Here is a 24,397-nt window from a genome sequence, read left to right on the forward strand (position 1 = left end):
GGCCCGCCCTGGGAAGAGGGCGGGCGGCAGCTGAGGAAACCCGTCCCCGAGGGAGAAATCGTGCACTCCTCGAGACTGGGCATTGGCCCAAAGTTGGGAGAGAAAAACGTTTACCGCCGAAGCAGACCCGCTGGTCTCTGCCTGTCCCTGGAGACTCCGGATTTAGAACCTAGAGAGGCCCCTACGTGGCTGCGGATCCAATTACCCCTTGCTGCTTTGGGGAGGGAGAGAAACTTCGATTTTTTTTAACTTAGTTACAAAGATGGATTCTACATTGAAAAAGACTGAAACCATTCTTCAGGACTTTTTGTCAGGAATTTCTTTTAATACTTAGAAGGGGGGGGGGGCGTGCTGTCAGACCCCGCCTTAACAGTTGTACCGAGGAAAGTTTTAAATGGCTGGCAGTGAGTGTTCCCCAAGCCATTGAGACGGACTGCGAGCTGATTTATCAGCAAACGTCCCACACGCTCTCACACACGTGACTTCACAACAGACTCAGATGCCCCAAGAAATTCACTGGAGTAGTTCAGTGCATTTAGCTTAGAAATACAGCGTGGCTGAGACAACAGCGCAGCTGTGGAACAGCTCAAGAGTATCACAGCTCAATTATGAAGAGCACAGCTGTGAGACACCTCCCCGAGCCTGGTCCTGAGTGAGGCCCCTCTCCAGCTAGACAGCTCTGCTCTGGTCCTCTCCACTGTGCCATGCTCCACTTTGCTCTGCCCAGGACCTGGCTCGGAAGGCAGGAGCACGATGCAGGCAACCCATCCAGTTCAGGCTTCTCCCTGAAGTTTAGTTTGCAAGAGAGGCCCCTGGGTAGGAACAGGCTGCTAGGCTCTGTTTTTCCAATTCCAGGTCAGCCACCAGGAGCCCTGCTTAGTAGATATCTTCTTTCTCAGGGTCGGCAGATGTAAAGAGACCTGATACTAAAATGTGGCAATGACAGTGAGAGAGAGAAACTGGGCACCAATCTAATACATAAATAAAAATGCAGAAATACTAAATAAAACATGAGCAAACTGAATTCAACAGTTTATTGAAGGAATGATACATATCACATATGGACTACCTAAATGACCTTCAGCAAGGTAAGTTTCCCCTGTAAGATGAAGATAAAACATGATCATTATAAGATTATTACAAAGCCCTGGCTGGTGTAGCTCAGTGGATTGAGCGAGGGCCTGTGAACCACACGATCGCTGTTCAATTCCCATTCAGGGCACATGCCTGGGTTGCAGGCCAGTTCCCAGCAGGGGACTCACGAGAGGCAACCATACATTGATATTTCTCTCCTTCTCTCCTTCCCTTCTTCCCCTCTAAGGATAAATAAATAAATAAATCTTTTTTAAAAAAACCCTGCCAAGCATTTAAAAAAAAGATTATTACAGATCTTATTCAATCCCAGAATCCAATGAGAAACTTCATGTAGCACTAAAGAAGTGTTCACTGTTCCTATTAGAGCTTATTCTATTGAAATAGAAAGCCTATTAATATAATTCATCCTATTAATGCTGTTAGTCTATATGGCTTGGGTAAAGCCAATCCCACTCCTGGGAATTAGGGTGGGCACATGGCATAGGTTTGACTAGTCCGAGTATTGCTTTCTCCCTGACCACAGCGATTGTTTCCATGACAACTGCATGACCCTTGCTAAGCCAGTGAGTATAATACATGTAGCTGAGAAAAGTTTCTACCAGCTGGGGCTGCTAAGTTGTTGCCATCTTTGCCCCCACAATGGAAGAACCTCCATCAGAATGAGGCAATACAAAGGAAAGCTGAGAGAAAGAGAAATTGCTGGCTCTAACATTTCAGCACCTAGGTCCAGCCATTCCTGAACCTCTACCCCATGACATCGCACATATATGAGACAATAAATACCTTTATTTTTTTCTTAAAACAGTTTGATTTGAATTTTGGTTTTTTGTTTTCAAAAGAGTCTTGACTAAAATACCTGCTAAGATGGAATGATCAAACCCTGGGTCTTTCTGCAAAGACATAAAATCATTGTGTTAAGCAAATATTTGAATCAGTTAAGACTCAACTGCAAGTGTGAAGAACTCAATTAGTTTCTGTGTAGAAGTATATCCCAAAGTTTTCAGTTTTTTTGCTTGCTTGCTATAGGGTCACTGGTTGTGGTTGAAGACTGTTTTGTATTTTTTTTCTTTTTATGTTTTCCTTCTTTTACATTAGGGGCATATCTTGACCAAGAACAAAGCCACCCTAGGAGGGGCAGAACTGTCCCAACCCAGCCTGTTTGAGGGGCAGAACTGTCCCAGCCCAGCCTCTTAGATTCATCTCTGGTGTGCACGATATCAGGCAGTGGGGCCTGCCCTGGCCCCCTCTGTTTATTGAGTCTCAAAGACTCTTCATTTTGTTCTTTTGTTGTTGTAGTTGTTGTTTTTGTTTGTTCTTTACTATTGTGTGTTTTTCAGGGCCTCTTCACAGGATCTCTCCCCAGGAGTTAGTTTGGGTCTCCTCACAGCATAGTGGCCTCCAGGGCAGGGGAACAGCTGACCTCTCTGAAGGCTTCAGGAGAGAACATTTCAAGAGAACCAAGCAAAGGCCGAATGTCCTTTTCCGACCTAAACTCAAATAGGATGGGGCTTCCCTTCCACTTCTGTCTGCTGGTTACAAGCATATCACCCAGGCTGGTCTGGATTCAAGGAAAGAGACACAGGGCTTACCTCTCCATGGGAGGAGGGTCAAGCTCATTTGCAGACAACAAGCAAGATCGGAGAGATGATGGCAGCCAATGTGTAGAGTACAGTTTGCCACAATGGCCAAAGTCATATTACATTTTAAATCACAATGTCAAGTTTTTGACTTATAGTAGGAGAGACACCTTTCCTCTGACCTCAGTCCTGCAATCAGACTGAACACCCTACTCCTCGTGGTGCGGTCTGATGTGGTACACTGTCCGAATGTTGCTGGGTGAGAATGGAATCAGCACAGGGGTGTGCCTAGTCTTGGAGGCTGTTTTCTTTAACATGGGACCAAGTTCAGTCCATTTTGTACCTTATTCCAAATGGTGCATATTTTCCTGTAGCGACCAGAACACTCTCAGGTGTGCTTACAGTTTGTTTGCTGAGCAAACGCGGCCTCATTGCTTTCCTTGAGCTCTCCCTTTGTAGATTCTGTGTCCACCCCCCCTTCCTTCTGTTGAGTTACATTTTCTTTGCTTCTCAAACATCTTCCTGAGACTACATTCTTCTTGACAAGATGGGGAATGTCTTGCAAGGCATTGCTAGGCCCAGAACAGTTGGATTGTGGAAACCTGATTTCCAAGTTTGGGGACACATCAGTGTGACACTGCATGTCTGCTCATAGTCCTTTGTGTGTTTATTTGGACTTCCTGTAATAAATATGAAACATCTCCCCAGATAGTTTAGGTAGTAATTATATTGAATACCACGTTTGAGGGAAATATTCCCTATGCTATTACTTTCACTTCCTTTGTGGTTTATTCCATTATGTTAAAGCTAAACCAATTATTATAAACATATATTAGATAACGCTTTAAAAATACAATCTAGCTAAGTACCAAACACTTTTGCATCCTGGCTCTGGGCCTCAGTCTCCATATCTATAAAATTAATATACATTAATACATAAAAGTAGTACCAGAAATTAAGTTTTTAAAGAATAAATCAGATCCTATTAAGGGCTTAGCTCAACGACCAGCACATAAAAGCACTCCGTATATATTCCGAAACCTTGTCTAAAAGCAACACACAGTTTTAACCAGGGATCGCACGTTCTAGTGGTCCCCGGGCAGCGGGGAAGGGCATCCAACCGCCAGCATCCGTAGCTCTCGGCTGCCGCCAGGGGGCGCTCTCTGACGTCCGGGCACCAACCCGCCCAGCTGCGGGAGACTCTGCTCTCCGAGCAAGGACTGAAGGCCGCACGCGGGAGGCGGGGACCAGAGGCCTCTGCCGGGACTCCGGGCTCAGTCGGCGGGGCGGCGGCGGGAGCGGGCGCTGCAGTGACCCGACGCGCGCGGCACGGAGGAAGTGCCGTCCTTCCCGCTGCCCGAGCTGAGCGGGCCACCATGTCGTCCCGGCCCGGGCACGAAGACTCTAGGGCCAGGGGCACGCGGCGGCCGCGGGAGCCGCGGGAACCGCGGGAGCCGCGAGAGCCGCGGGATCAGGAGCTGCAGCGGCGCCGGGAACAGAAGCGGCGGCGACAAGACGCGCAGCAGCTGCAGCAGCTCAAGCACCTGGAGTCCTTGTGAGTCCCCGCCCGCCTCCGGGCTCCTGCGAGTAATGGGCGCCGCCTAGGCGCCACAGGCGGGTCATTGGAGATCCGCCTGTAGGGGGCAGGCGGCCCAGTTGGGTTACGGATCCCGGGCCCCGCGCACTCGCCTTGCTGCCGCCCTAAAAACGGAAGGGAAGGTCGGTGCCCGGCTCCCCGCGGCCGGCTGAGTGGGGAGGGAACGCAGGCCCCACCCCCAGGTTCCGGGGCGCACGCGGGGGGCGGGAGGCGGAGGGGGGGGCAGGGGGAGCTCCCGCAGCGCTGAGCGGCTGTTGCTGTCCACGTGCCTCGGTGTCCGAGTTTTGCCTGGGCTCTATTAGGCGCTGTCCCTGGATTTGGACACTGAATACGAGAGAAGTGCGCTTCGGACCTTGTCCTTTAACGGTGTTCAGGTCACAGGGCCCACTGTGACCCTGATGCAGTCTTTTCGTTTCTGTTACTAAGGGAAGAGAAAACGCAGTTCTGTAACATTAGTTTGGTAAGAATAAACAAAGGCGTGAGGGACCTGTCCCTAACTACTGCCAAGGTGGCCGGACAGGTAGAAGAGAGTGTTAAGCTTGCTCCCCAGCTCGGAGGACTTTAACCCGGATTAGGAGTGGAAGCTTCCAAGAGGCCATTCCAGCTCAGGGAAGAGTTAGGACACATACACACACTCTTGCAGGTGAGCCTAGCCCGACTTAGGAAGCACTGGGCTCCCAGCTCCTGGAGGGTCAAGAAGGGTACAGGTAACCACTGGAAAGAGGGTAGGTTGTAAAGGAGATTGAAACGCCAGGTGGGAGGAGGTTGCGTTAATGACCTTCCCTGTTGTCCGTCATTCTGCGATCCTGTAAGCAGCTGTAGGAGTCAGTGCCCCTTGAGCTTTGACACACGATGCATTGCTTTCTTGGAGCCCGGCCTGCTCTTTCCAGTGTGGTCCTTGAGCTGAATGTCACCCCAGTAGGGCAGTGGTTGCAGGACAGGCAACCCACAGTTGCCCTTGCATGGCAGGCACCCACAGTCCCGGCCCCGTCAGGGACTCTGTTTGGTGCAGTCTGCCAAATTAGAGGTTTCTTGCCCCATACACAATAGGGAAGATAATGTTTTTCCACTCTTACATAAATGTCTTCTTACTACACAGAGCAATTTATTCCAGTCTGAATGAACGAACAATTGGCTTCTCAGATGGTACAAAGTAATGACCTCCACCAGTTTTTTTCAATATTAAGAATGAACTGTGCCCTGGCTGGTGTGGCTCAGTGGGTTGAGCCCCTGCCTGCAGACCAAAAGGTCAATCCCCAGTCAGGGCACACGCCTTGGTTGCTGGCCAGGTCCCAAGCTGGGGGCATGCAATAGGCAACCCATCAATGTTTCTCTCCTTCTCTTTCTCCTTCCCTTCCCCTCTCTCTAAAAAAATAAATAAACATATAAATAAAATCTTAAAAAGTACTGCAAAGATACCTGTGGACTTCGGAGTGCAGAAGCCCAACCGTCCATTAACATACTTCCATTTCCAAATCTGTTATATATAGGAGTGAAATATTACCTTAAACTTTGAGAATTATCCTTAATAGGTTAAATCAATGAATTGTTTAGCCTTAGGAAAAACCATCAACCGCCTTCCTTTAAATTTGTGAAAACAGTTGTGAAACGAACTTTTTAGGCAATGCCATTGCTAATCATAGATTAACAAATGTGTATTTCCATCACACTTCTTTTCATCTTGGCAATAGCAGTTACATATTTTTCAGGAACTTGGATTTCAGTTTGGCCATGTGTCGTTGTGTGCACAACTCCTGTGGCTGGAAGGATGGATTATTGGGTCGATAGGCTGCAGTCTCTGTGCATGAGGGGCACCAGTAGGGTTTCTAACGAACACTTGTCGGTGAACTGTATCGTTTTCCCAATTTATGCAGATTTCCAGTGATACTGCTAAGTTTTACCTATGTCTTGCTACCACTTTGTGTTAGAAAATACTTTATACATTTGCTTTGGAAAAGTACTGTCTAACACCTAGGCAGCTAAGTCTGTTCATGCCCAGGTGTTCACAGTGTGATATTCGTGGGGCAGATCCTGCTCTGTCCACTTAGGAAAGCTGTAGCATTGGTTACTTACCTCCCCTCAAGCCCTTTTCTCCCCCCTGTGCTGAACCCAGGCCGTGTGATGCTAGTGGTCCAGTCTTGAGCTGCCTCCAGAGGCACCGAGATCATCAGAACATCTTCCACAGATGGGGCAGAAGCCAGTGTCGTGGAGTGCCCCTCCCGTGTGTGCTGTGAAATATTCACCCATGAGGAAATGTAGGCTCCTGGGGGTTAAGCAACTTGCCCAAAGTACACAGCAGGGAGAACAAATCCGAATTCAGCCAAGAGTGTGTCTCCAGAGCCCATGGGTTTCTGCTCCGCAGTGCTGCCCCCTGGACAGGAGGGGCCACGGCCACATCGTTGTAGGACTGGGGCATACTGCTGGGGGGCGAGGAGTCTTTTACCCCCAGAAAACAGAACATCCTTTATTGGGACAGTTATAAAGAGGTATTGTCCCATATCAATATCTAATTCTCTCTTTTGACATTTATTAATGTTTTGCTAGTGATGAAAGCAATACATTTCATTACAGAAAACTTGGAAAATTAGCCCTGTGCTCACCATGTAGGTGCTCCCCCATTTCCGTGTTTCTAGAGTCAAGACACAACTTTAAACCAGTGCCAGTGCCCAGATGTCCTCATAAATGAGGTGTTCCTTGTGGAGGCATTGAACAGGCCTGGGATGTGTGGTTTCCGGTTGATAGCCAATAGTGAGTAAATACTTTAAAATGAGAGTGAGTGTTCAGGGCAGATTCGCAGATTTGGAACCCAGAAGCGTTTCCGGCAGCTCCTGCAGAGTTGTGCAAAGTCCAGGTGCACTGGGAGCCCAGGGGTGACGTGTGCCCTCAGGGACCGGGCAGTCTGCAAAGCGAAGGGAAAATGCGTTCCCACGCAGCCATTCCCATACTCAATCTAGCAGTTTTCTTTACTGAATGCTGCCTGTAGTCCAGGCCTCCTGCAGGGGTCCTGCGCCTGGAATCCAGTGAGGTCGGTTCTGGAGTGGAGCGCGGTCAGAGAGCTGAGAGGCTGGGGCGGCTGGCTTGGCCAGGGTGGGCTCAGTCTTGGGCAAGGACCTGGATGGGAGGATCTTGAATGGAGTCAGGCCAGGAAATGGAAGGGAGAGCCTCTGGGACAGATCACCTTCACTCCTCCGCCTACCACAAGCCCTTCCCTCCAGCTTTGCCCCGCCCCCTTGCCACACCCTCCTCATCCAGGGGAGAGTGAAAGCGCTGCCCACCTCCCCAGCCCTAGCTCCGCAGTGCTGAGTAAATGAAAGTTATGCTACGTCAACAACCTGGCAACTATAATGACAATTTGGAACCATAATGAACTCAAGGGCCTTCTTACCTCTCGTTTTTCCCGTAATCTCTTGCTTTCCCTTCTGTCCAAAGTGAAATCATTGTGCTAAGACACCAAGTTAGTTATAGTTTGAATGAATTGAAGTTCTGGATCTCAGCAGGATGTGGTATACCATCAGTTTATTGATATGGATCTCTTGAATGCTGGGCATATTTCATACTACCCATTTTAGTCATAATGTTTTTTAGGTTTTTATTAAAAACATCCTTTTTATTTCAGCCTATAGTTGCTTTTTGCTCCTTAAAAGTGTGTCATGCTCCTGGTTGATGGTGGTTTTTTCTTTTCTTTCTAGTTACGAGAAACCTCCTCCTGGGCTTATCAAGGTCAGTGTGAAGTTTGTCCCTTCCGTTATTCTCTCAGGTGTGTCAGACTCAGTGCTCAGGCTCAGTCACTTGTTATGCAAACAGCTGCCTGTGGTTTTGAACCTCCTTCACAAGGGTCCTGTTTCTTCGCTGCAGATGCCAGTCACACACTTCGGGCTCTGTCACAGGCCTGGTGCTTTGTAGAAATTTCATCAGCCCAGTGTCTGTTCCCTAGAAACCGGGGCAGGCTTGCGTCTGCTCCTCTGCCATCATCACCCGCTTCTCCCCAGCAGACCCTGGGGGGCCCTGGTGCTGGTCCAGCCCCCAATCCCTGGTGCAGGAGACCCTCCTCTCACAGGATTGGGGGGTGGGGGGGGGAGACTTAGAGGAGTGGTTCAAAACCAAAGCAGCCTTTTCAGTTTCAGGATTTAAACTTTTAATTAAAAAAGGATTTTAAATTACTTCATTGTAAATTTAATATTCATGGAAGCTGGACAAAAAAACTCCTTAATTATCACTATGGTTATTCAGGAATGAAGAGGCATATCAGAGATACAGCATGTGTGTGACTGGAAAGCATGACAGTGGCCTTCAAGGTAGAATAAGCTAATTCTATTCTTGACAGCTTCGTTTAATGATCTGTATACCTTGTCTCATTTCACAAAGAGTTCAGGGTAGTGAAACCTTTTATTTTTTTAATGCTCACCTGAGGATATGTTTATTGATTTGGAGAGAGGAAGGGAGAGAGAGAGAGACATTGATGTGAGAGAGAATCATCAATTGGTTGCCTCCCATACGTGACCCAACCTAGGGGCACAAACACACAACCTGTCTATGTGCCCTGACTGGGAATCGAACCCCCAGTCTTTTGGTTATGGGGCAATGCTCCAACCAACTGAACCACTTAGCCAGGCCAGTTGAAAATCCTTTTTGTGATCTTAGAATGTAATATTCATTAAAATTTAGATAGAGCTCACAAGTCATTCCTATGAAGGACAGATTTCTATTTTGCTTCATTAGTAACTTTTCTCCAAAAATAGCTGCTTCCTTCTCATGATGTAATTCCTCTGGTGCAGTTATTTCCATTTATCTGTCCGGTCTCATTGTCCTTCCAGTTCCTGGGAGGGTTAGTAAGTAAGTGGCAGCTTCACCCCCAGAGGAAGCTGGGAGATGCTGTGTTCTGAAGCAGGTGGAAGAGAATTCCCATGCTTTTTGGCCGTATCAGTTACACTGTTTTCTGTTTTAGGAAGATGAGACTAGGCCAGAAGACTGTATACCAGATGTACCGGGCAATGAACACGCCAGGGAGTTTCTGGCTCACGCACCAACAAAAGGCCTTTGGATGCCGCTGGGGAAGGAGGTCAAAGTCATGCAGTGTGAGTGTGGAAGTGCGTCCAGTCCTCCTGAACACACGCAAGTTTCAGACCACGAGTCACAAAGCACATTTATCCTTTCCTTCACCTCGCTCTGTTAAAGTCACAGCATGTTTTCTAGATTCGGACCCCAACTTGCACGTGTCAGTAAGTGGCCCGAGGTAAGAGGTACAGCAAAGGCGTGACTCCAGGGCTTCTGCCTCCAAGTGCAGCAGTCTTCCCACAGGACGGGAGCTGCCTTTGGAGTGCACTCTTGTGTAGTATTCCTGCAACAGAAAGGGTCTTGCGAGGCAGCAGTGCCGTGGGGGACAAGGGATGCATCGGGCAGCAGGTCCCTTTGGGTCTTGCCTCAGTCAGTTACCTCCATTGGTGGTGTTGAAGTTCATCCTGAGAGGAGCCACAGGCCACAGAGGGTGGGTTTGGGCCAGGCAGAGCTCTGCGTGTGCACCCGCACCCCTCCAGAGCAGCAGCACCTGCGTCCTGCACAAGGTGGCATTTGAAGAAAGGGTCCGGCAGCCTGTTAAAGACATCTGTGTGTACAAAGATTCTTCGTGAGCATAATTAAAGTAGCCGTTCCTTTTCTCTTTTTCTCCATTCCCACCAAAGGACTTTTGGTTGGTTATCTTGGTATTTCTTGTGTCTGAAGGTTGTGCTTGTACCATATGATTTTTCAGGTGTGGGCATTACCTGCTGACACTGTACAATGGATGATGAGAATTCAGCTCACTGCCGCTCACACCACACACATACCCTCATTATACCTCATCTTCCCGGGAAGAGTGTTGTCATAATTTTGGCTCAGTCAGTCTTTGGTCTTTGTTCTCTTATGATTATATTCAGAACTGAGTCACATGGTAAACTGACTGCTTTTTCTCTCAAGCGTCCTGAGAACGCTCTTACTTTCCCCAGAATTAGTGATTATCTTGTTTTGTTGTTGCTGTTGTTTTGTTGTTTTTTAGGGGGGAGTGTTTGTTTTGTTCACTTGTGATTTTTGTTGTTTTTTAAATTTCCATGTACTTATTTCTTATTCAACCCGAAGTCATTCCCAAGTTTGGATCTTAAGACCTTCAAATGCTTGAAGTATTCAGTCTTGTTTCGTGTTTCTGAACATATTTACTGCCAACCCTCCAGGGGTCTCGCTTCACTGTGTGTTAGGGATTGAATATCTGTGTCCCCTTGCCCCTACCCTACCTGACCCACCCACCCCTCCACGAGTTCATATGTTTGATCCCTGACTCCCACTGACATGGTATTGGGAGATGGGGCCTTTGGGAAATGACTAGGGTGATATGAAACAATAAGGATGGCTCTCCTGGTGTGATTGGTTTGTTTTAGAAGAGAAGCCAGAGAGCTACCCTCTCTGTGTCCCCTGTGTGAGTACACAGAGAGCGCTCATCAGAAACTGACCTCGCTGGCACCCTGATCTTGAACTTCCCATCTCCAGCACTGGGAGGGAATAAGTGTCTGCATTTTGCTGCGGTCGCCTGAGCTGACTCTAAGACACCATCCTTCTGCAGTTTCTGTTGGCCGCCTCCTGAGTCGGAAGTCCTGCTTCCTGCATGTTGAGTCGTCTTTGTTGTTCAATTCTCTTGTTATGGTGGAGCACATCCTCTCAGAACTTCCTTTAGAATGGATTTGTAGGGGATATAATTTTCAGGACCTTTAAAGGAACATCTTTATTTTACAGATTCTATAATTTGCTTGGTTAAAAAAATCAGCTTTTCTGATACAATTTTATATGTAGAAAATTGTATCAGAAAGCAATACCTAATGATGGTACAAAAATTAAAAACTTTTGGAATTAATAAACGAATTTGGTAAAGTTGCAAGATGCAAAGTCAATACACAAAAATCAGTTGCATTTCTCTACGGTGGCAATGGACAATCTGAAAAGGAACATACTGAAGTGATTCAGTATATAGAAACATCAAAAAGTACAAAATGCTTAGGAATTAACCAGAGATGAAAGACTGACGCAATGAAAACTGTAAACATGGCCAAAACTAATTAAAGGTAACATAGTAAATGGCAGCACATCCCATATTCATGGATTGGAGGACTTAATATTTTGAAGATATTGATACCACACAAGGTGATCTCCAGGTTCAGTACAATTACTATGATAATCCCAGTATAAATTTTTTTTTCAGAAATAGAAAAACCCACCCTAGAATCCATCTGGAATCTCAGGGACCCCACACAGCCAGGAGAATCTTGGAAAAAGAGAACACAGCTGGAGGGCTCACACTTCCTGATGTCACAGGTTACGGTGATCAGAGCAGTGTGGTCCGGGCGGAAAGGCAGGCACGTGGACCAACAGAAGAGAGCAGAGAGCCCAGAAATAAAGCCCCACTTATGCAGTGGAATCACTTTGGACAAGGTGACAATGGTGTCGAGGCCATGAGTGGGGACAGGACAGACAGTCTTTTCAGCAAATGGTGCTGGGAAAACTGCATCTCCATTTGCAAACGAATGAAGTTGGGCCCTTCTCTAATATTTACCAAAATTAACTCTAAGTGGATCAAAGACTTCAGTGTAAGACCTAAAACTATAAAACTCTTAGAAGAAAACTAAGAAGAGCTGAGTTTCACGAAATGGGATTTGGCCATGGTTTCTTTGGCCGAAGGCACAGGAACCAAAAGAAAAAATAGACGAATTTGACTTCATGAAAATTGTAAAATTTCAGGAATAAAAGATATTATCAATCGCATAAAGAGGCAATTGACAAAATGGGAGAAAACATTAATATTTGCAAATCATACACCTGGTAAAGGATGTACAGAGAATTCCTAACACAGCAACAAAAAAACAAGCTGATTAAAATTTGGCGAAAGATTTGAATAGACATTCTTCCGAGGATGGTATGAATATATATACAAATGACCAGTAAGCTCACAAAAGCATGCTCAACAGCACTAATCATTAGGGAAATGCAAATGAAAACCACACTGAGGCACCACCTCATAACCACTAGGGTGGCTACTTTAAAAATAAATAAATAAAATAAAATGCTGGCAAGAATGTGGAGGAACTGGAACCATGGCGTAGTGTTGGTAGGACTGTGAGTGGTACAGCAGCCACTGTGGGAAAAAGTATTGTGCTTCCTCAAAAAATTAAAAATAAAATGGCCACGTGATCCAGCAATTTTGCTTCTGGGTGTATACCGAGGAGAACTGAAAGCAGGATATTGAGATATTTGGACACCCACATTCGCAGCAGCATCATTCACAGCAGCCAAAAGGCAGAAGCAGCTGGTACCCATCGCCGGATGCGTGGAAAGACAAAATGCGGAGAATACGGACAATGAAATACTATGCAGCCTTAAAAAGGGAGGGAGTCTGCCACATGCCACAACATGGATGAGCCTTGAGGGCAGTACACTGAGTGACATAAGCTAGTCACAGAAAGACAAGGACTGTCCCGACGATTTCACTTATGTGATGTACTTAGGGCACTCACAGTCCTAGAGACAGAAAAAAGAACAGTGATTGCTGCTGAATTCCTGGGTAGGGGGGGTAGGGGGAGTGGGGAACGGGGAGTTACTGTTTAATGGGAATAGAGTTTCAGTTTTACAAAGGAATAGAGCCATGGAGATGGATGGTGATGATGGTAAATTTTATGTTGTGTGTACAGGCAAACGTCATTTTATTGCACTTCATAAATGCCATGTTATTTACAAATTGAAGGCAAGTCCTTCCGCCAACAAAAAGATTACAGCTTGGCCCTGGCTGGTGTAGCTCAGTGGATTGAGCACAGGCTTGTGAACCAGAGGATCGTCGTTCGATTCCCAGTCAGGGCACATGCCTGGGTTGCAGGCTGGTTCCCTGAAGGCCAGTTCCCAGTAGGGGACACATGAAGGCAACCATACATTGATGTTTCTCTCCCTTTCTCCTTCCCCTCTAAAGATAAATAAATAAATAAAATCTAAAAGAAAAAGATTACAGCTTGCTGTATTGCAATACTCACTTTATTGTGATGGTCTGGAACCAAACTCACCATGTCCCCGAGGTCTGCCTGTAGTTTTCCACAATTTTTTAAAAAATCTGAGCAGTTGCAGAGTAGTAGATGGAACCCCAGCGTGGGTTTGAACGGCATGGGTCCACTTATACACAGACCTTTTTCAATGAGTATTATAAATGTATTTTCTCTTCCTTATGATTTTCTGAATGGCATTTTCCTTTCTCTAGCTTGCTCTGTTTTACATATACATAATACATATAACATACAAAATATGTGTTCACCAGCTATGTAAGTTATCATCAAGGCTTTCTCAGTAGGAAGTTAAGTTTTGGCGGACTCAGAAGATATTTGTGGATTTTCAGCTGGCGTGGGGGCTTTTTGAGGGTTGCACAAACCACGTCTTCCCCCTCCGAGGGTCCAACCTGCTGCCGTCACGTCTCCGTGGTTGTAAGGCTGCATCTTGTCAAGACTTGTACGAGGGGTGGGAGGGGGTTGGGAGTGGGTCCAGTGAAAATGCCTGGAATTTGCTGTTCTTACCAAGGTTTACTAGTTTTCCTTGCATGAATGCTCCTCAGGTCCTGGCAAGCCTTTGGTTAATTCCCAGGGTTTCACCTAAGTTGATTTGGGCAAATTTGCAACTACCGTCAATGCTTGTCTGCAGGAACAGATTTATAGAGACCATCCGTTGGCCATTGTTGACATACTTCCTGGGTTATTCCTTTGGAAAAGAATTCTCTTCATTGTCATTTTTATGATTTCTCAGGAAAGGAATGAAAGCAGATAAATATGTTTAGATGCCATCTTTACCCAGAAGTCTACAGGGTTTGTTTTTTTGTTTGTTTGTTTGTTTGAAAATCACTGCTCTGATGAGGTAGTTGTATTTCACTTAGCATTTTATACAGTAGTTATTTGCATTGACTTGGAAAATAAGAGTCTTTGGGTTGGGAGCAGAGCCAGTTTTACCACGAAATAAATGACATTTAAGCTTCCGGGCACCTCACTTGTGCCTGTCAGAGGCCTGCAGGGGCTCATCAATGTGACGGCATGGTCATATGATTTTGTCAAATTTGTCAAGGCAAGATATTTTTTCCCCTAAAGATCCCCCTGCCTCCCAGTCCCCACAAAACTTAGATTCATCCCGGACATGATAAAAGACATATATACTATACATACCTTCATTCATTTTATTGGGTGTAGTGTTATCTAGATCAGGGGTTCTTAAACTGTAATATGTCTGCAAATCACCAGTGAATCTTTTGAAATTCAAGTTTGCATCAGTATTTCTGGGTGGGCCCACGACTCTGTGTTTCTGACCATCTCAATTTGCTAGGATCTTACATGGTTCATTCACTGATGGCATTTGTGTTTAGAACTGGCGTTCAACAACCAAAAACTTCAGTGTGATCTACTGATTCTTTACCTTCATTAAATGAAACCGTATTATCTTACAGAAGTATTTCCTTTTCTTCTTTGTCTTTAGGTTGGCGCTGTAAACGGTATGGTCACCGCACAGGCGACAAAGAATGCCCTTTCTTTATCAAAGGCAACCAAAAGTTAGAACAGTTCCGAGTCGTAAGTAGAACCCCAGAGTGTCAATTTACGTTTACAAAAGTGGTGAATACCCATGAATCAGGCAGTCATGAGTGAACTGGAGGTTCACGGAAAATATATTCACAGAAACCTTTTGGCCACATCTGGTGTCAACTGCATCTCTGTTTAATTGAAAATTTGTGACAGATTAGTTACATTTACAAAAAAACTAACTTCTTACTAAAGTGTGACTTGCTGATGCCTTGGGAATGGTGCTTCTTTTTCTGAAGCAGGCACTGTTATTTATTCAATCATTTGTTTAACTTACATAAAAAATTATGTTATGAAACATGATTTGTGAAATTAAAATTAGGGTTTTAGTTTCCCAATCTTTATCTAAAATTAGGTGTATTTAAATTATAAGAAATGTATATATAAGTTATATATGCTCTTTATATTCTAAGGATTGTATTTAATTATTTTTAAAGAGAGGGAAAGGGATGGAGAAAGAGAGGGAGAGAAACACCAATGTGCAAGAGCCTCTTGCACCCCACCATCTGGGCACCTGGCCTGCAACCCAGGCATGTGCCGAGACTGGGAATCTAACTGGTGACCTTTCGGTTGCCCAATCTTCTGAGCCATACCAGCCAGGTCTGTATATTCACTTTAGATGACAGCAAAAGAAACCTCCCCTTTCCTCACTTGATTTTAACAGTCACTTCCCCGAGGTATTAACTGACCATTGGCACCTGCGTCTGCCCGGTGAAGCACGCTGCCATCCGGATGGCTAAGGCCTTCAGCACGTGTCAAACTGGGATCCATAGGCATCCCACAAAGTGTTATAGCCATTTAAAATGCCGTTTTCTTTTTTGATAGTCTTAAGTAACTTTTGATTGACCATTCCACTTCTACATGGAATGTCAATTTTTATAGATTCTATAGAACACAGAGTGGTAATAAACCTCAAAAACTTTAAACATATTCTTTTTTTATTTTTTGACTCAGAAATCCTACTTCTAAGAATTTACCTTAAGGACGTAAGTGAACATCAATATATACACAGCTGAGTATGTATGTATCAGGATAACTTTCATAATTAATTATATGATTGAAAAATGGGAAACTAAAGGAAAATAGGAAGCAATAGTCCAACATAGCAACATAAAATACTGTAACAAAAATTATTTAGCCACTAGAGATTATGTTTTAGAAGAATGTATAATGTTAATAGGAAAGTGTTCATGACAAAAAGTGAAAAGCAATAGAGTTGTATATGTAAAATAATTATGATTTTTTCATAAATTATGAATAATTGGTGAAAGAAAAAGACCAAATGTTAATAGTAATTATCCCTTGAGTAGTAAGATAATAGATTTTTTAATTGAATTTTTTGTAATATCTAAAGTTTCTACAATAAATATGTTTTTCTTTTTAAAAATTGAGGTAATTCACATACCATAACATTTCCCATAAATGTATACTTATTTTTAGGAATTCAAGTCATTTTAAATGATCTGTACTTGCTATAATAGTTCAAGGCTTTGTTTAGGGTACTTAACATCTATTTTTATGTACTTATAAATGTTTCATTCTTATAATTCATTTTTTAAATACTATCTCTTATTCATCTGTCCACATAGAACAAAGAGAATAACCTCAATATTTCTCCCCTAAATAGTGACTCATGATTCTGCCAGGGTTTATTTTCTTTTTTTTTTTTTCTTTTTTTTTTTTATATATATTTTATTTATTTATCTTTAGAGGGGAAGGGAAGGAGAGAGGAAGGAAACATCCATGTATGGTTGCTTCTCGTGCATTCCCTGCAGGGAACTGGCCCCTGTCGGAAATTGGCCTGCAACCCAATCGTGTGCCCTGACTGGGAATCGAACCTCGATCCTCTGGTTCGCAGGCCCGTGCTCAATCCACTGAGCTACACCAGCCAGGGCTATTTTCTTATAAAGGATATTTAAATTGTGTCTTATTTTTTCCAATTGGAAATTTTTTTTCACAGCCTCAATGAGTTTGCAGTGATGGTCAGCCTTAGGAAGACTTAGAACATGTTTTAAAAAACTATAGCAAACTGGAAAAACATAATTGGTGTTAATAACATAAGGATATAATATTTATTTAACGATGGCCCATGCAGTCTAACCCAATCTTAACCTTGTCTAACCCGCAAGGCACATGAGGATCCCATGTATGACATCATACGAGAGAATAAAAGACACGAGAAGGATATAAGGTGAGGGTCCCCTGATGATAACAATATCTTCTTAAAGTATTGTTTTTTGTGTTTTTTTAAGATTTTATGTATTCATTTCCAGAGGGAAGGAAGGGAGGGAGAAAGAGAGGGAGAGAAACATCATTGTGCGGTTGCCTCTCACCTGGCCCCCACTGGGGACCTGGCCCTCAGTCCAGGCCTGTGCCCTGAGTGGGAATTGAACCAGGTTCAATTCCTTGAATTGGTTCGATCCCTTGGTTCTCAGCCCGTGCTCAGTCTCTCTGAGCCACACCAGCCAGGGCTTAAAGTTGTAAATTGTATTACCATAAGTGGGAAAAGTGATCTAATAAATATGGCGCTTCAACGATGACCCACTTGGAGGGCAAGAGTAATCGCTGCGCAGGCCGGTGCACAGGGAATGAACGGGCAGCGGGTTCCATCTGGGTGAGTTTAAAGCAGTGGGCGTGGCCCGGCACGTTTGTGTCGTGGAGGGTTGATGTTGGCAGCCCGCGCTGTGGGGTCTGGTTCAGCTGTGTGATTGGTTCTTTCTTACGTCTCATTTAGTTTATCTTCTCCCATGTCTTTAGGGATTTGAGCTATTGTTAATAATTATTCTTAAACATGAATAAAGATAGTGAAAACACAAGAGGGGTTTTCCCCCCAAAATTGGTGGTCTTGCATTATAAATCTTGAAGAGGTAGATTACCTAGTCTGAACCAGAGCAGTGGGGGGTGATTTAGGAGCGTATGTATCTGTTGGAAGTTGTAACAGCAGGGCCTATAGAAACATGTAGACACACTCTCCTTGGGGCACGCCCACTGGAATCTCCTTTTCAAGTGAGTTTTCTGTCTCCTAGACCATAAGGGTACCCATAAGATTTGCAACCAGGGGAGTCGTGGGCAGCGACAGCTCATCCTGGGATGACCCCCTGAACCTGTCTCCAAGACCCCCCTTTCTCTCACCTTCCAGTGAACTGACAGCAGCCCTGCTGGGGCTCTCTCCTGTTGCTGCTTCTATGTCAGGCCCTTCCTTGTCCCACCGTCCCCGGCTTTAACAAACATTTTCCCAGAGTAAAAGAAGAAAGATGCAGAAACATGTAGGACACTGAAAAGAACACAGAAGGCTTGCACACTGGTTGCAGTCCTGTGAAATAGCCATGGATGGGGATGAGGATGTGGAAAACATGCAGAAACAAAAATGATTATTTTGTGATTTTTGTTACCCTCACTGCTAATCTTACATCTAAAAGTTTTTTTAAGTTAAGTTACTGATTATGGTCCTCTGACCAATCTCACCTGTGCAGGATACAACAGTTAAAGCAGTTACTGGAAGATTCCACCTCAGATGACGATGGGAGCAGCTCCAGCTCCTCAGAGGAGGAGAAACCCAAGAAGAGGAGGAAGAAAGAAAAACACAAGAAAAAGAAAAAAGAAAAGAAGAAGAAGAAGAAACGAAAGCACAAGTCTTCCAAGTCACAGGAGAGCTCAGACTCGGACTGACTGACGCCGGGCTTGTTCAGACTCTCGTCTCGGGGATTGGACACTGGGGCCAAAGGGCAGGGGACCATGGGGTCAGAAAGGACGCCAGTGAGGCTGCCTGGTGTCACACGTGTGCGTTCTCATCTACCTTCCAGTGAAGGTGTGACCAGCAGAGAGGGACTCACACCTTCCCAGGTGCTTGCTCCAGACAGCAGCTGACTTCTGGCAGGAAAGCTCTTTCCAGTGTGGTCCTGCTGGTCACTGGGGTTTGTGATTCCTGAGACATGGCGGGGTGACAGGACTGAGGGCTCTGAGGACGTGCCCCACCCCCGTGCACTGTGACCCTCCACAGTGAGGCTGCTGAGTTTCCAGCCTGCGGGCTGGACCTTCCTGTGTTCTTCAAGATAATAAAAGGTCATTATTTATTTTTTTCAAATGTGTTTATCTTATATTTCTGAATAGTACATGCATGTGTTTGAAATGTAAAAGGTACATAAGGTTCAATTATGAAAAACCTTCCTCCTCCCCCAGCTACTCAGGGAACGTTACATGGTTTCAGGGAAGCTGTCTAGAAATACCATATGTATCATAAGTAAATGTGGGTATTTTTCTTTTAACACAAATGCTAGCGTACTGTCCACATTTGTTGGCAGAGTTTTCAGTTTTCACTTTTAACTCAGCGTGTAAAGGACCACGGGCCTTGCCTCAAACAAAAGACCCGTGTTCATAAACCCTGGCATCACGGGTTGAGTTTGTTTGGGGGAGCCAGGGGGATATCCTGTAACAACAATGAAAAAACATGTATTTAACTTACTTGGATCTTACTGCCATTTTCCCATGATTATTATTTTTCCCATAATAATCCAGTTGGACAGATTTTAAGGATTTAGTGATTGCTGAACTGGGTAAACTGCCCACATCCCAAACCTCACCCTCGCCCACAGCCTACCTGGAAATGTCCAGCTTTGACTGTGCGCAGCCAAGGCAGCTCTGGAGGTTGGGAGGGTGACTGTTCTCTGACAGCCGCAGTGGGCCCAAAGGTTGCTCCAGTGCGGGTGTCCCTCCCTCTCAACCAGGGCCTGTTGCCGCTTTCACCCTCAGGGTCCCTGGAACTCAGCATTCCCTCTTCCAGCCCCTTCCCCTGGGCATTGGATTCCTGGGCTCTCTTTTTGTTTTCTTAAGATTTTATTTATTTTGCCCTGGCTGGCGTAGCTCAGTGGATTGAGCACTGGCCTGCGAACCAGACGATCGCGGTTCGATTCCCAGTCAGGGCACATGCTTGGGTTGCCGGCCGGTTCCTTGCAGGCTAACTACCAGCAGGGGATGCACAAAAGGCAACCATACATTGATGTTTCTCTCCCTCTCTCCTTCCCCTCTAAAGATAAATAAATAAATAAAATCTTTTTTTTAAAGATTTAAAAAAAAGATTTTATTTATTTTTAGAGAGAGGGGGAGGGAGGGAGAAAGAGAGAGAAACGGATTGGTTGCCTCTCCTACTGCTCCAACTAGGACTGAACCTGCAAACCTTGAAAGCAGTTCCTTTTGTTTGCCTTTTTGCATCTCATCTGGAATAATGCATCACTACCACGCTGTACCATGTGCTCACACCCATCCTGAGAGGCGCTTGGTTACCACAGAGAGTTAAAAAAAAAGGCCATTTCCCTACGGGGTGACTTAGAGGCAACTCCGGAAGGCTGGTCTATACCTATCATCATACTGTCACCCAGAGAGCCTTCCTGGAGAGCACCCCTCCCCCGCCCCACGCTCCCACACCTGCCCTGTTTTTTCAATACAAACCACATACAAACATTTTGGTGCCTCGTCAGACTTAACCTGCACGATGTGTCGGGAGAAGTGGTTCCACAGTTGACTGTCTAGGTCCCAGGCTCTGAATATAAATTACATTTGTTTGCCTAGAGCTTCCTTTGTTTCTAGGTCTCACACTGGTTGGAAGACGAGCTGGCACTAGAACCCACCCTTGGGCACATCTGTCAGTGTCATTATCAGGGACCCACAATGTGCCCAGTGTCTCCATCTGTAAAATGAGCCAGGGGTAGTCTCTGTCCTCAGGAAAGGCCCTGTTGTGGAGAACCCGCCCTCTGTTCCCTCTGTACTCAACTCCGCCATCCTTTCACCTTCTCTAAGGGTCCCTGGAGATTGAGACAGGAACGAAGGCACAAAGATATGCCAATGACCCAACCCTATTGGTGGTGTTACCAGTGATGTGGGCATTAGGGGAAGGGGAGAAAATGTGTAAGGATCACACCCACCTGCAATCAATTTATTTCCTGATTTACAATTTATCATTCCAGAGGCTTTACAAAGTCACAATTTCTTAACTTGGTTGTTGGTATAATCAATTGCTTTATTAATTCCAATCAAGAGAAATATCAATGTTCTAAACCAAACATCATGCCTGTGCACTATTTAGCTATTCTTTGTGGCTAGAACTCAGAAATTAGTTTCCTATGAAATAACAGTGGAACACTACACATATTTCCTTCAGTCGGTTGTATTAGAGTCTCAAGACATTGTATACAGAGAATTGTTACAAATATCTTTTGTTTTCACCTTTAAGACAAAGCTAAAGGGCTTGCCTTCTCCCCTGTTCCCTCTCTACTCACTTCTGGTAATGACCTGGAGGGACTTTCCAGTTCAGTGTCCTGCCACCAGCCCAGGTCACACTGAATGGCTTCATCAGCTCTGTCAGATTGGGCAGGCCAGGCCACAGGGGGAACAGGCCTCCAGGGGGAGCCGTCCCTCTCTCCCACTTCCTCTTCATACACTTCCTCAGGGGAGTGGTCTTCACCCTCATGTGAGTTATCGAGAACACCCCAACTTCCACATGGACTGTGTCCAGTCCCATTGGACTGCACCATGTTGTCTGGCATGGCTTTGCCATAAACCAGATCATACCAATGCAGCACAGTTCCTTTCACAGTCTTCCAGCACTGCATTGCACAGGATCCTTCACTCTCTTTGCATCCTCATCATCTTGTTCTCAAGGTTCCTTGAGGTGTGTTTCCACACAGAATGTCCCAACTGGAGCTCTTACCATGTAGCTCCCTCTTCTGGGCAACAAGAGACAAGGCGCCCTCTGTTCCTGGGAATCTGGTCAGTTTCTCCGTCAATGGTGGCAGTAGAGCTGGTGGTCACCCTACACATGTCATGGCAGTTGCCGCCTGAGTGCAAGTCTTGTTTCTGCCTTGTGTTGTCAGCCTGCTGAGGTTCATTTCCACGCTTCCCACAGCCACGATAGTGCTGGAATCGGGCCTGGTCACAGCACACAAGGAGCACAGGTCAGTGGTTAAGTGTAGTGGGCAACAGGGACCAAGGTACGAAGAAGCCAGGACACTCACCAGGCACCACTGAATGTAGGAAACACAGAGCTCCATTTCTGAGACCTAGAAAGAAAACAAGGTGGTCAGTCGCTTTGTCTCCCACAGCCCCTCACAACACTCAGTCAGCGTGTGCGCCTGTGCAGTTGGAAGCTCATGGCCCCCTTTTCCTCCCTGGGTATCCCAAGACTCAACAAATGATGAGCCATGAGTGGAACAGTGGGACCAGCCCCCAAACCCTTCTTCAGCACTAGGGCAGCTCTCTGTTCTGACTGGCAGGTTCCTAGGCCACGTCAGTTAGCCAGCATATTATGAATATCACTTGTATTTAACAGCTCTTTTTAAAAAAGAGGCCAAACACACATTCAGCATAATTCAGGACTGTCATGGCTTCAGAAAGAATTCATGTCAGAGTCCTGGCTGGGTATCTCAGCAGGTTAGAGCATTATTCCAATACACCAAGGTTACGGGTTCAATCCCCAGTCAGGGCACAACAAAATAATCTCAATCTCTCTCCCTCTCTATCTCTTTCTCTCTTTCTGCATCTCCCCTCTCCATCTCTTTCAAATAAATAAAAAAAAAAAGTCCCATTAGGCCTTACAAAGTGAAGGAGAACAAACATTCTTTGGAACTGAATGCCTTTCTAAACCTCCTTATTCGGCAGTATACACACACACCCCTCCCCCCATTTCCACTCTTCATGGGTGATCAGTGCAATGGTGTCAGTTAACACAAGACTTTTTTCTCATACAAATACATTCTTGGCAACGGCATTTGATTTTGCAATGCAGATTTATATAACTGACGAAGACAAGATAAAACTTAGTAAATAAAGGAAACATGTTACATTCAAATCAGTGTTCTTGAGGCAGTTGAGTAAACGTTGTGAGGCTGATCTTACAAACTCAGTCTCACTGTTGAAGAATGCACCCAAGTGTCTCATGTATCTAGCACAATATATTTATACAAGCAGTTGGATTTCTCTTTTCTTTATTGAAAGAAACAAGGAAAGTCTCAGCTAGGGGTTTAACTCTGTCTTTGAAGAGTAAAAAGCCGACAAAATAGTGTTCGTGAAACTTCAGAGGCAGATAACTCCCCAGTAACAGTCTGACCTTACACCTCGCACAGTATGAGAAACTACAAAACACTGTGACAGCAGGTCCCTCTCACCAGAAACCACCACCGCCAGACCACTACCCAATCACCCACAGCAGAACACAGGTGTCGATTATTTTTTCACCCTCACTAATCTCCCAAAGCTATCAGCCTACTCTTTTTAATGATTCCCTATTCTGTTAATCAATACAAGGGACTTAAAGTCCTCTCCAAGTTTTTACCTGAATACCTAGTAGCCTTCCTGACCCATCTCCTGGGTCTGTAACCCACACGCTGCCAAAACACTGTTTCTGACCCACTTCAATTCACTCACTCCAGTTGCAGTGTTTGAATGGCTTATCACAGCCTGCCAGGAAGTGGGGAACAATGACCAAATTCCTTAGGGTGGCATGAAGTCCCTCACTATCTGGTGTCTTACCCCATCATCTCATTCCTCCCCTCTAACACCACAGGCTCTAGCTGTGTGTGGGTTCCTCAGCTATACCAACCTCTTCTCCCTGTTTTGGACATCCTTCCAACTCCCTTCCAGCTGCTGCTGAAACCTGACTCCTTAAAAAAAAAAAAGGAAAAGAAATCCTGCCATTTGTGACAGTACATGGAGCTGGAGGGCATTTTGCTGAGTGAAACACCCTCTTAGAGCTGGGCATTTGGAATAACCAGGGATTGTGTGACCGAGGAAGAGAATGGGTGTGGACTGAGCAGAGAAGAGTGTCTGCCCAGTTGTTGGGATGGGAAGAAGCAGGAATTTACAGATATGCAAAAGGCTTGCTGGTGGAACGGAGGGCTGGATTGGGTCAGGGGTCAGTCATTGGTACTGGCCCCCGCCTGCAGTGTTCTCTCACTTGCCCAGCCATAGGCAGTCAGTTGGGAGAGACACTGAATAGGTTGGATGGGTCACAGACCAGTTTTGCGGGCCTTGTGGGAAGAAAAGTCAAGGATTCAAGGAAGTTCAGTGTGATGGTGAGAAATTAAAGGACTTCATCATAGCAATTATATAACCTGCATTGACATGAGTGCCTCCTTAAATTTTGCACCCTGGTTAGTGGCCTACTATATAGTTAGGAAGAGAAAGCAAATAATGTCAGACGGAGTGAAACAAATGGAGAATAAGTGAGAGAGGTCTTCTACACGGCAGCCAAAGAACTGGAGGAGAGAACTGTGGCCAGTGGATAAGGAGGTGAAGCTGCCCATTATAACACGGTCCTTGGCAGTGGCTTGCTGAAGTGCTATGGGGGTGAAGGTCGCTGGTGCTGAGGCAGGAAATGATCTGGAAAGCCAAGGTGTAGGAGGAGTCACCCCCTCCTTCACATCATAGTCACTTGCAGGATCCCAGGTCTTCAGTGAATGTGGCGGACTGTGCAGCAAGGTGAGAGAGAGAAACATCACAAGGTGGTTGCATTCATAATTTTGTAC

General features: G+C 45.4%; 1 protein-coding gene across 1 annotated transcript; it reads left to right on the forward strand.

Moving 5' to 3' along the window:
* Window positions 1-1,021: 1,021 nt before the first annotated feature.
* On the forward strand, window positions 1,022-18,930 carry LOC118983546 (retinitis pigmentosa 9 protein homolog). Its single transcript, XM_037041171.1, has 7 exons — window positions 1,022-1,088; window positions 2,191-4,227; window positions 7,959-7,989; window positions 9,215-9,344; window positions 14,782-14,873; window positions 17,012-17,073; window positions 18,356-18,930. Exons 2-7 carry the CDS (start codon window positions 4,049-4,051, stop codon window positions 18,549-18,551), a joined length of 690 nt encoding a protein of 229 aa, XP_036897066.1. The 5' UTR covers window positions 1,022-1,088; window positions 2,191-4,048; the 3' UTR covers window positions 18,552-18,930.
* Window positions 18,931-24,397: the final 5,467 nt, after the last annotated feature.

Source organism: Sturnira hondurensis, unplaced genomic scaffold (assembly GCF_014824575.4).
Source record: "Sturnira hondurensis isolate 20B ecotype Veracruz unplaced genomic scaffold, ASM1482457v3 Scaffold0002840, whole genome shotgun sequence".
Classification (NCBI taxonomy): Eukaryota; Metazoa; Chordata; class Mammalia; order Chiroptera; family Phyllostomidae; genus Sturnira; species Sturnira hondurensis.

Bases quoted from the DNA above. Each gene is read 5' to 3' on its own strand.
- LOC118983546 (XM_037041171.1), top strand. From the start codon at position 4,049: ATGTCGTCCCGGCCCGGGCACGAAGACTCTAGGGCCAGGGGCACGCGG. The intron at 4,228-7,958 runs GTGAGTCCCCGC...TTTTCTTTCTAG, and splicing joins CTCAAGCACCTGGAGTCCTT to TTACGAGAAACCTCCTCCTG. The intron at 9,345-14,781 runs GTGAGTGTGGAA...CTTTGTCTTTAG, and splicing joins GGAGGTCAAAGTCATGCAGT to GTTGGCGCTGTAAACGGTAT.